Raw genomic sequence first — 12,046 nt, 5'->3', positions numbered from 1 at the left:
GGGGGAGGGGGAGGGGGGGGGGGGGAGAGAGAGAGAGAGAGAGAGAGAGAGAGAGAGAGAGAGAGAGAGAGAGAGAGAGAACCTCAAGCAGGCTCCATACTCAGTGAGAAGCCCGCCACAAGGCTTGATCCCATGACTGTGGGCTAATGCCCTGAGCCAAAATCAAGAGTCAGATGTTCAATGGACAGAGCCACCCAGGTGCCCTTTAGGTATTCTTTCTTGTAGCTCTGGATTTGCATTTGTGTTGTTTGGTGTGGTTGGTAGTGTCTTGTGTTATGTGTTTAATATTTAATACAAGAGAGAAACTTTACAGTTTTTATAGCAAAAAACCTACATTATCTAAAACACGTTGTTCCCTACAGTCATTTTTTTAACTGTCATTTCTAGCTAATTTTACACTAACGGAAAAGTTGTACAGGTAACGCAGAATTCCCTTAAACCTCTCACCCCACCTCCCTTAGTACAGTAGTCAAAAGCAGGACATCGCCGTTGGTACAGTGCAGAAGCTGGGCTAACCGACCTTACGCGGTCTCTTCAGTTTTCTCACTAATGTCCTTTTCCAGTTCCAAGATCCAGGACCCCATGTTGCTATTCGTTGTTATTTCTCCCTAGTCTTCTCTCAGCTAGGACAGTTTCCTAGCCTAGAGTCTGTCTTTCTCATCTTTTGTAACCTACTCATTTTTGAAGAGTACTGAGCATTTATTTTATAGAATCCCTATCAGTTTGGATTTGCATGATGTTTTCTCATGATTAGAATGGGCTGATGCATTTTGAGAGAGAATACCACAGAAATGCTTTGTCCTCTGTGCGTCATATCACGGGGTTTGAGATACTAACGTCTGATCACTGGTGAGGTTCATTTTGGTTAAGGTGCCAGGGTTTGCCTATAAAGTTACTGTCTTTCCCTTTGTAGTTGGTAAATATCTTGGGGGGGCGATATTTCCAGACTGCAGATATTCTGCTTCCCTTCAGGATTTTCCTCCTAATGTTAGCATCCCTCAGTGGATTTTTTTTTTTTTTAAGTTTATTTATTTTGGGAGAGAGAGCACAAGCAGGAGAGGGGCAGAGAGAGAGACAGAGACAGAGAGAGAGAGAGAGAGAATCTCATGCAAGCTCCACACTGTCAGTGCAAGGAGCCTGAAATGGGGCTCAAACTTATGAACCTCAAGATCATGACCTGAGCTGAGTGAAGTCAGATGTGTAACTGACTGGGCCACCCAGGTGCCCCTCAGTGGATCTGGTCTGCAGCAGTTACTCGGGTGTTTGCTTTACACTCTTCTTTTTCATTTTTCCCCCTTCATTCAATGGAATCAAATAATTCAATTATTTATGTACATCATAATAATTCTGGATTCATGGATCTATATTTTGTTCTGTGGGTTAAAATCCAATACTGTCCTTTTTAGTTTGTTACTTTGATCATTAGGAGCTCCTTTACTTAGGCCCTGTGTTCTTGCTAAAAGCCTCCATCCTTTTTTCTGAATCTTTCCTTACTTTCTAGTACCACCAGGTGGTCCAGGCTTATCTTGGGTTTCCCCTGCACCAGCCCTAGAATCAGACACTTCTGCAAGGAACCCTGGTTCCTTTATTGGAGAATGGTGTTTAGAAATCAAGATTTGGATGCTAGCGTGCCCACTGCCACATTGCTGTATGTCTCATTGGGCAGATTATATGTGACTACTAATCCCCACATAGAAGAACATCTGTATGTGTATATCAGTCTGTATATGTATTAAAAACCTTGAACTTCTGCTGATACTTCTGATTCCAATCCCACACCACAGGGCTCATTTTAGCCTTTCCTTATTTGTAACTTTTCTCTAGTAGGGAGAAGCTCAGACCTCATTGTTTACAATATGTTAACTTACGTGTTAGATTCTAGTATAAACATAAAGCCGTTTTAGAATTGCTAACCCACGTGCCCGTTTGGTTATTTACTAACATCTACCAGCCGAATCGCAGCTCTCTCTGTCTTTGGCTGTACAGCGTCCAGTCCACACGTCGTTCTCCAGCTACTTAGGTCACGTCTTCCACCGGCTTAGTTGTGATCGCATTATTCATTTGTACCACAGAAAGGGCCACGTGTTAGTGTTTGGATTGCCTTCCAGTTTCCCTTCGCCGACATCTTGGTTGGGCTTGTTTATTTGGGTACTTGAAGAGCGTGTGAAACATGCCTGGCTCTAAGAGGCAGAGCTCCACAGAAACACCTACTCAGAACGTTGTCACCCCCTCCCCGTCCCCTGATGCCCTGTTTCCGTTTCTCCCTCTTTTCTGCCAGTCCTCTGCAGACCGGCATTGTCTTTAGTTTCTTCCCTTGTTTCTTTTGAACCAGTGAGTGGGTACAGTTTTATGTGGGAGCATTTTTATTCTTTTTTTCCTAATATACTCATTGTGAAACAGATTAGACATTATAAAACCATATAACTCTGATAACCACTGTTACCCACTTTAGGTTTTACAAACGTAAATGATTAAATAAGTATATAACAAATGCATACGTATAGCAAATAAATATATATAAATAAATCCGATAAGTACACGTAATCAGATTTTTTGTGTACTAATACAATGGCACATATACACATACGAAATCCGGTTATTTTTATTTAATCTGACTAAAATGTTTTGTATGGTTGATATTTCCATTGAGCTGGCTCTGCGTGTGCTTTAAAATTCTTCGTTCTGTGGATTTAGCAGTGTTCTGTGTGGCCCAGGAGAGCTGCTTATTCCTTCAGGCGGCTGTGGCACCTGGAAATTTTGTAAGGCCTGGGAGTCAGAATGTTCACTATGTGCCTTGGTTCTTCTGAGTATTAGCTCTGGTGTGAGTGCAAGCAGACTACCTAACATTTCTGGGCCTCAGATCCTCATTTGCAAAATAACTTCCAAAGTGTCTGCTGGGATAAGAACCATCTGTTACTAACTTTCTCAGCGATTTTAACACAAAACAGGGTTACTTGGGGGATGTGGTTTCGGGGAAAGCGGGGTCAGAGGCATACTTACGTGTGCTTCCCTTGCAGTACCTCGCGGAAGCTGGCTGGACAGCCGAAGGCAGAGTCGTAGGAGTGACCCAGCCTCGGAGAGTGGCAGCCGTCACAGTGAGTTTCTTTTCTGTGTTCCAGATACTCCATCTGCATCTTCTGTGTTCAGTGGCTTGTTGTTTTTCTGGTTTCCTGAAAGCTCCACCTGAATATGGTGTGGCTTCTTTAGGTATTTTAATTCTTCATTTGAAAAAGAATTATGGCCGGCTTATTTTTGTAAAGTTGATACCTGTATGAGCTTTATGAATTTTTAAGTAGTAATAAAGTACAGAGGAAATCACAACAAACAAAAAACAGTTAAAGAGAGAAAATCTCGTCACCCAGTGAAAACCTTGTGAACATCATTCCAAGCTGTTTTTATGCTCACACACAGATGAATTGGTTGGAAAGATAGAAGTAATTCTACAAACATGGGGTCCCAGCCATATGTTTGCTTTTGTTGGATTTAACAAAAGGGGAAACTGAAGTGAAAGCAGGGGTCGTTACCGAACTTTGGAGAGAGGTTTGTTCCCCCACAGCAGAATGTATGAAAGCTTAAAAACTAAGGAAAAAGATTACAAAGAGCGTGATGATGTTACTTGTTTTTGAAACTATGTTCAGTAGTTTGCTGTTATAAAAGAACAAATGCACACTTACTTCTTCTATACTTTCTCCCTCCGTTTGTTATCGATGCAGTGCTAGGGTTTTTAATTTCAAGAGTTATAAATATATGTTCATTTCTGTAATCATCACTCCCGCAGCTGATGAACTTTAATTCTGGTTTAAATAGAGCCAGTGTTCATCGCCGTTCTCTTCCATGGTCTTGCTCACCTTGAACGGCTCACTTTGCCTTATGTCTTCACTGGCCGGATTTTACATGCTGAGAATGTTTGTGGTCTTTGTTATGAAGTTTGTGGTTCACCCTCCCTAGGAACTGTGCAGACGCTGCATTCGCATTCTGCCCTCCGTCTGGAGGGTCACTGTGTAGATGTCTGAATTCCAGTGGGTTCTCCCGCTGCCCTCCTGGCTTGCTTTTCCTGCCCATGTGTGCGTGAGCTTGTGTCTGTGCCAGCACGCATCTCGATGCTGATTGTTCTGTCTCCTTTTTTTCTTAAATATGGAAGAACTTTCTGTCTTCAGGTGCAAAGCTCTGGCTTCTGTTAGATTTTGGCAGACTTTTCTGTTCCATTTATTTTTTCCTTTTTCCTTAGGGCATCAGTTACATGTGTATTCGATCTCCTTTGTCTGCTTTTAGTGTCTGTCACCTTCTCCGGAATCATCTGCTCTTTTTTCAGTTTCTTTTGTAAGGTTTCTCCAAGCCTGTGCACAGTGTTTGTGATTGTTTCTAGTCAAACATATTCTGTTTTGGTTCCTTTATATCTCTACTTGGGTCTCTTAATCACTTCTTTGAAGGTGTTTTGCTTTTTGTTTTGTTTTGTTTGTTTTTGTTTTGCTTTAAAAGAGAAGTCAGGGGCACCTGGGTGGCTCAGTTATTTAAGTATCTGACTCTTGATTTCAGCTCAGGTGATGATCTCACAGTTCGCGAGTTTGAGCCCTGCATCGGGCTCTGTGCTGACAGTGCAGAGCTGGCGTGGGAGTCTCTCTCCCCCTCTCTCTCTGCCCCTTCCCCGCATGTGTACTCTTTCTCTTTCTCCCTCAAAATAAATAAATTAGCATTAAAAAAGAATGTCTAAGATGGGAGGAGATATTACAATACATTACAAATCTTAAAGGTGACAATATTACAAATATTTTTTTTTAATCTGGAAAAATAATGTAGTGTTTTTATTAACTGCCTGACACGTTTCTGTAGATCTTTTTTGCCCGTCGTCGTTGGCTACCTTGCCATGGATGCTGTCTTCACATGACAGTGATTTTCTATTCTTTTTTTATGGAGGGAGTAGAGCAACATTCCCGTGTTTCCCTGGCATAGTCCATTCAAATTTGCTTTTTATTATTGCCACTGTGGAAAAGTCTTCTAGCATTGTATACATTTGGGGGATTGTTCTCAAATTTGAGAAAAGCCTCTCAGATGTCTGTCCTCTTGAAGCTGTGAGATTCAGGGACCTCTGAAGACTGACTTCTGACCTGTCCGTTTAAGATCTTAATTCTGCTTGTTTCTTTGGAAAATCCTTTTTTTTTTTTTTTCTTTTTCGCTGTGACCTGGAATTGAACCATGGAAAATACTTTTAACATTTCTTCTTCAGTTGCTTTTTGTTTGTGTTCCTGCCTTTCTTTCCTCCCAGGTCGGCTTTACTGCAGCCGGCTGGCGTTAGTCAGTTAGGATGATAATTCCTCCTCCTCACAGTGGGCCACTGATGGCCACCGATGGCCGCAGGCCTGTGAGGCGGTGCTGGTCTGGGTAATGTGTGGCCTCCCACCAGACCTCTCAGTCCTCCTTTGCTGGGGCAAAATGGGGCCGAGGAGGTCGAGGCGCACACCTCAGCGATTGTGGGGGTCTGTCGGGGCTCATGACAGAAGTCTTTGGGCTCTCTGATTTAGGACTTGATACTTTGGGCTTTCGGATTTAGGACTTGATATGTGCTGTCTGCCTGCCTCTCCTTCAGTCCTCTCTCTCTTGTGATTGTTCGCTATCAGAATGTGTTTCTGTGGAGTCATTTCCTAGGTCTTCTGGACCTGAACACGTTGCTGTTTCTTGTCTTCCTAAATTAAGGGTTGTCCGTCATGACCGTTGGGACGGCGACGCCATGTTAACAAAGCTGGTGGTTGGCCAAGGTCTACCCGGGAGCCTCTCCTGTAGAGTCAGGCCCTCACGGCATCTGGGAGCTGTGCTTCTGGTTTATTGTCTGGACTTAGGGCTCTTTCGGTCTTTCATCGAAGATACAGGTTTTGGTTGATAGTACGTTTTGTTTCTTTTATTGTTTTAAATTAGCCCTTCAGAGGCAATGCCTTTATTTTGTCATCTTTACCTGGACAAGAAACTGATCTGTTGCCTTGAGTTACTTTTGCTCTGTACAGAGTTTTAATTATTGTGCCATCCTTTTTTTCCCCAGAGTCCATTTTCTAATTGTCTTCAAGGCAGAAAATATTGATCAGCATTTTTCTGAGCCTTGTGTGTATAAGTAAAAATAGAGATAGCAGTTGGGAAATACACCGAAGTGGTTAGACTTATTAACCTTTTATGTCACTGAAAGATGACTCTTACTTAGACATTAGAGCATTTTTTCCCGTTTGTGGTTCGGAATCTCAGCTCTTAATCACTCTGCATTTCACTCCAAATTTGTAGCTGTGGATAAGTTCCATGAAGCCCCATGCCTTCGCTTCCAAGCGCAAAGAGTTTATAAATTAACTGTGTAGTATTAATAGAGCTATCACGTTTGAAATGCTACATCTCAAGAAGTAATTTGTGTGCAGAACTAAAATCTGAAAACATCTCAGAGCCCAAGAACAGAGTGCATAAGCCTTTGTTTGATCTCCGTGAGAGGCAGTTACTAGTGAGGATGTTGTAGGGTCTGGCTTCATGTTCAAGACCAGGCCTTGCCTTGACCTGTGATTCAGGACAAGCTCTAGCTGTCTTATTTCAGTTTCTTTCTTTGTTAAAACAAGGGTAGCTTGCCCACCTCATGGGCTGTGTGCGTATTTAGTGAGATACAGTTTTTGAAAACTTGGAGCACAGCATGTCCTGGTGGTAAGTGCTCAGTGATTGGTTTTTATCTCCTTTTCCCTGGATTTCTTTGCCTCTGTCAGAAGCATAGTATTTACCCAGTCCAATTGATGAAGTCTTTGGGAGTAAAAGTTAATAGAGGTAAAAATCTGTCAAAAAGCCTTTGAAATGTCCAGTGGTGTGATCATACGTGAAAGAATAAAAGAGTTTGAAAATAAAATATCTTTGATAGCAAATGTATACATATCATGAAATAATAAGAATACATATGTTTAGCTTTTGCCTTACAGACCCATAATATGATTTTATTTTTATGGAGAGCGTTGGCTCATTTCTGCTCATTCATTCTTATAAGCCTGTTTTCCCAGTAGCTCCTCGTATCTCTACGTGCACATTTTCTATTTGTACCGTTTTCTGAGATTTATGGTGTAATGATCGGTAGAGTTGAAATTGAAACAATAACACAATTTTCCCGGTACAATACTTACTGTCAGGAAATAGAGCCCGCAGATGTAGAGCAATATAGGGTGGGCTTCAGATCTCACAAGGTGTTTTGAAAGGCTGCTTAATGATTGAGCCCATTTTGGCCCCCCAGATCTGCAATCTCAGGTCATTAGGCACACCCGTTGCCAATCCTCATCTGCTCTTTGGTTTCTTAAACACTGATGGCCAGATAATGCCTGGTGTGCTTGGCCCGGACGGCTGAGTGCAGGGGGCCCTGGCAGGAAACTCTGCCTCCAAATCCCTCCTACACCAACCCATGTTCCAGACCCAGGCCTCCGAGACTCCGTGGAGACCGTGCCTCACCTGCGGAAGGGGGCGGCCTCCTGCCTGCCTCACATTGGGGGGCAGTGTGTTGGGTCCCCAGGAAGCCTCGCTAATACTGTTTTCCATGGTTCTTTTCAGTTAGGTCGTTTATATAGTGAACATTAAATGCTCCATTTTCTTTTTATTGCTCTTGATATTTATTCATTATTTCAAATATCTTCCATTGATAAGTTAACAACCTTTGCCTTCAAAGGGTAGCGGAAGATCTTGCCATTGGGTTTTGTCTTTTCTTTCCTATACTCACCTCTTGTTTGTCATATAAGATACATATATTATATATTTTGTCTTCTACTCTTTATTATGTTAACATGGATCCTTCATTAACCTTCTCATCTGCTTATCCACCCTCCCCTCTTAATGCTTTTTGGTAGCTGGGGCATTGTTGCAAATTGTTTTAGGTTATCTGCCTCTGGACACGTCATTGATTTGCCTCCAAATAGAAAATGAAGTTTGTCCCAGTGTTGACTGGGATCATTCCTATTCTCCTGCCTTCATGGTCTGGTGGAAGGTATTATTTTGAGGCATGAAGACGTGAAAATTTGTCCCCAGTCGTTGTGCTAAAGAAAGCATTACCAGGGTGTAATCTTGTCACTTCTTCAGCTTTTTGCTTCAGTCTCCAGGAAGTGCTGAGCTGAATTGGTGGCTCAGCTGAAATCACTTTGACATATCTGTGTTTTAAACTTTTCTCATTGGCTTTGATCTTTTGAATCTTATCTGCCATTTCTTTGGTCTGTGACATCTTTGTGGGATTCCGTCGTGTGGCTTATTGTTGCACAGTAATTAATGATAAGCTGCCTCAAGTCGGGAGTAGAATAAATTACATGCTTGCTCTCTAACCACCTGCCCTCCTCTTCTCATTCTCCATGGCGTTCACATACTACTTAAGAAATAAGTGACCTTTAGATTTTTCTCAGTATGTGCTCCGTGCAGTAATCTCTGCGTCTCTGTTTTCAGTGTGATCTTTCTTCCCATAGGTTGCAGGGAGAGTAGCCGAGGAAAGGGGGGCACTGCTAGGCCACGAGGTGGGCTACTGCATCCGCTTCGATGACTGCACAGACCCGCTGGCCACGAGAATTAAGGTGAAGCACTTGCACTGCTTTTCGTGTATGAACCACGAAGAAGAAGCGTATTTGGGGGGAATTAAGAACACACAGCATCACTGCTGGCGGGGACCCTGATGCCCGGGCAGAAAGTGTGTGCAGTTGCCCTGCCGTTGGGAGGCGCCGAGCTCTCCCACAGAGTCCTTGAATCATAGCCCAGGAGGGACCCTAGGAGGAAGGTTAAGCCCTTGGTTCTACAGATGAAGAGGTTGAGGGCCTGGGAGGTTAAACGGCTTGCCTGAGGTCTGTGCCCGTTGATGATGGAACCAGGGCTCAAGGCTGTCCTTTCTTACGTGTGTTTTGTTGTTTTTTTCCACCAATTCACACAGCTGTCAAAATATAGAAACGTGCCTGTAAAAGACTTTACAACAGGGATGAGGCAGTATCAGTCGGTAAAGCATGGAATTCACAAATCGTGTTTTCACTAGGTAGAACTTGTCCGTATTTACATGATGACGACTTTTGCTCGTGGGTTCTTTGACCTCATTGCTGTTGTTGAAATAATTAGTATCCGTAGTGATCAGTGTCCAGTCACCAGAGTGTCTGCTTTGCCCAGCAGGCCGGAATCGTTCTAATCAGGTAGTACTGCAAACCAATAAAAATGCTCTGACAGAATGGGAACTGGTTGCGAGAATCTCCGTTACCTCTCAGTTTGCAGCAGAAGGAAGTTGAAAATAACCAGATGAACTGAACGAGGTGGTGATTTATAAAAATAGGGATCTTACTTTCTAAAGTTTTGTATTTTGTTATCTTTGAGATTTTGCTAGGTAAAGGGAACCTTCTTCTATACCATCAAATAAATTTAAAGTAGGTAATTTAACAGATTGTTAAGTTAAAGCAAATGGGTGTTTTTGAGTCTTTCACGAGCCGTCCGTTTTGCTCGGCTCTTCCCTGGTGCCTGTCATTGGTGGCAGGCCCTCCTCGCTGCTGTGCGTACGTGTGGCCGCTGGTACCAGGCCCAGGATGGAATGGATCCTATTCTTAAAAATGAAGCAAAAAGTAAAAACACTAAGCTATAGCATGCGAGGGAGATGATTGGCCTGGTTAAAATACTGAGTTATTTTGGATGACGTTAATAACGTGTCATTGTTACCACAGGTTTCTGAAGCATTTTATAAACATTCATTAGTTCTAAATAATAATGGCTGATATTCTTAAACACTGTGTGCTAGGTCCTGTGCTGAACACTTTACCTACCATCTCTCTTAATTATGCCACAATATCTCTCTGAGGTACATACTTTCTTATCTCCATTTTACAAATGAGGAATCAGGCTCAGAGAGGGGAGGTACCTTGCCCAAGTTTCACACAGCTCGTAAGAGGCGGAAAGAGGATCCGGGCTTCCAGCCCACTGACACCACGGCCTTTCTTCTTAAGCACACCCTACCCAGCCTCCCTAAGATAATAGCAGGTGAGGCTCCGGTGAGCAACTTCAGGGCTGCAAGTCTGAGGGCTTTGGGACGTCTTTGGAACAATGGCCTCAGACTCATGGTGTTCCTTTGCACAGACAGGGTTTGTCTTCGCTGCCATTCATCCACAGGACCAGGAGTACAGGCCCAGAGGAAGCGGGGCTGAGCCCATGTTCAGATAGTAAATGCAGGGGGGGATTCTGCTGGAAGATTGGCAGGCCCTAGCTGCAGGCCCCATGATTGAAGTCTTGCTGGTGAGCAGTTCCATGGTTTGATAACAAAAACGTCGGGGCATTTCCTCAGCCCTCTGTGGGAATTATCTTGTACACACACCGGCAAACAGGTTGTGTGCATTTGGTTACACTTGAACTTTGAAACAAAGTCATGAACGTATGGTGTAAATGAATTATTTCTAAACCTTTATGTTTTTGTTTTTTAGTTTCTGACCGATGGAATGTTGGTCAGGGAAATGATGGTTGACCCATTGTTAACCAAATACAGGTAAATGTGTTTTTCCTATGATAACTGCCCTGAAGTGTGACAGGCACACCAGTAGATTGAGAAGCAGTTGTGTTACTAGCTGGGATTTGCAGCTGCCTTCAGTTGGCCCGAAGATTTTCCTTAGAATTACTCAGGAATTTGACGCTTTTGGCCTTTGACACTTTCTCAGAATTACTGACAGTAAAAGATGGGCACATTAAAATCCCTGTCATTTGAATAATCTGCTGACTTGTCATACTTATCTTGGCCTCTGTTATATCCCCGGCTTGATGGTGGCTGCGGATGATGGCACAGAAATGGGCATTGTTTGTTGGATGTAATATGCAGAGTCTGGATAATTACTTATACTTTGTGTGTCTTTGTCCATTACTCATTACTGTATCAACATTGTCCTACACGGGCTGTGTGGTATGCTGGGGAAGGATGTCGCATCTGATACCCGTATACATATGTGACCCGCCTGTGATCACGTGTCGCTGTGCTGTTATCTGCAGCCTAACATTCTTCGGGTTGTGTGGGGCCTCGTCCTGTCTCTTCTGTGCTTTGTGGGGTTATGTGTTATGTTGTAATTTAAGATCAGGTGTTAGGTCCTATTAGAATCCAATGTGGCTTATAAAGCTCTTTAAAGATAGCGGTAAATATGTACAATTCTTCAAGATATGTCAGCATCACCATTTTTATTAGTTGAGTACTTCTCTCCTTGCCAAAGACGAGTTTCTTAGCTCTCCTTTTGATGCAAGGGGATTGCATGGGGACTAGATACCCAGGAGTCCCTTTAATGATCCAGATGGGATTATGCGAGTGGTCTGTCTGATGCTCACCAAGGTCTTCCCTTTGTCCTTAGTGCCATCATGCTGGATGAAGCCCACGAGAGGACCTTATACACAGACATCGCCATCGGCTTGCTGAAAAAGGTGTGGTTTCACCGTGAACTTTTGTTTCTGTGTTTCTGTTTTGTTTTATTGCTTGGTTAGGAAAGTCATTGTAGCAGTTTGGGAAATCCAATAAGATATGAAGGAAAAACATTAAAATGATCCATAATTCTACTCATTCAGAGAAAATCACTGGTAGAATGTTAGTACGGTTTTTCCTCCTCTTGTGTGTACCTGTGTGTGTACCCGAAGCTGTTTCAGTGCAATAGGGACTGGGTTGTATGTGCTGACTTGTCTTGCACGTCTCTCTTAATAGTACATCAAGATCATTTTTCTGTGTCATTACATATTCCCTGAAGATGTGAGTTTTAATAATGGCTATATAATCACATGTCTCTACCATAAAGTATTTGACTTTTCCATGCTGGTAGGCATTTGTATGGCTTCCAGATTTGAAATATTTTAAACGATACTTCAGTGAGCACCTTTGTAATGAAATCTGTTGCATTTCTGTTTCTTTTCTTTTTTTAACTTTTTATCATAGAAGGTTTCAAGTATCCTGCAGAGTAAAGAGAAAGGTTTAATGACCCCCCTGTGCCCATCATCCGGATTCACCAATTACAACTCATGGCCAGTCTTGTTTCAGTTTTACCTCTCCTCCCTTCTGTGTACTTCCTGATGGTTTTCTTTGGAC

At 42.8% G+C, this 12,046-nt stretch overlaps 1 protein-coding gene across 3 annotated transcripts in view; it reads left to right on the top strand.

Moving 5' to 3' along the window:
* DHX35 (DEAH-box helicase 35) overlaps positions 1-12,046 on the top strand; it is a 65,021-nt gene that overhangs the window by 12,926 nt on the left and 40,049 nt on the right. For 2 of the 3 annotated variants that reach the window (XM_077778863.1, XM_077778862.1), the window contains exons 4-7: positions 3,018-3,095; positions 8,445-8,549; positions 10,419-10,480; positions 11,325-11,394. In XM_077778863.1, the coding sequence (XP_077634989.1) occupies positions 3,018-3,095; positions 8,445-8,549; positions 10,419-10,480; positions 11,325-11,394 (315 nt within the window). The remainder of the gene's footprint in view (positions 1-3,017; positions 3,096-8,444; positions 8,550-10,418; positions 10,481-11,324; positions 11,395-12,046) is intronic. The other variant, XM_077778864.1, reaches the window with a different exon arrangement.

The sequence above is a fragment of the Crocuta crocuta genome, unplaced genomic scaffold (genome assembly GCF_008692635.1).
Source record: "Crocuta crocuta isolate KB4526 unplaced genomic scaffold, BGI_CrCroc_1.0 scaffold248, whole genome shotgun sequence".
Classification (NCBI taxonomy): Eukaryota; Metazoa; Chordata; class Mammalia; order Carnivora; family Hyaenidae; genus Crocuta; species Crocuta crocuta.
Note: the sequence above shows the minus strand (reverse complement) of the source record. Positions and strands in the feature narration are given on the sequence as shown.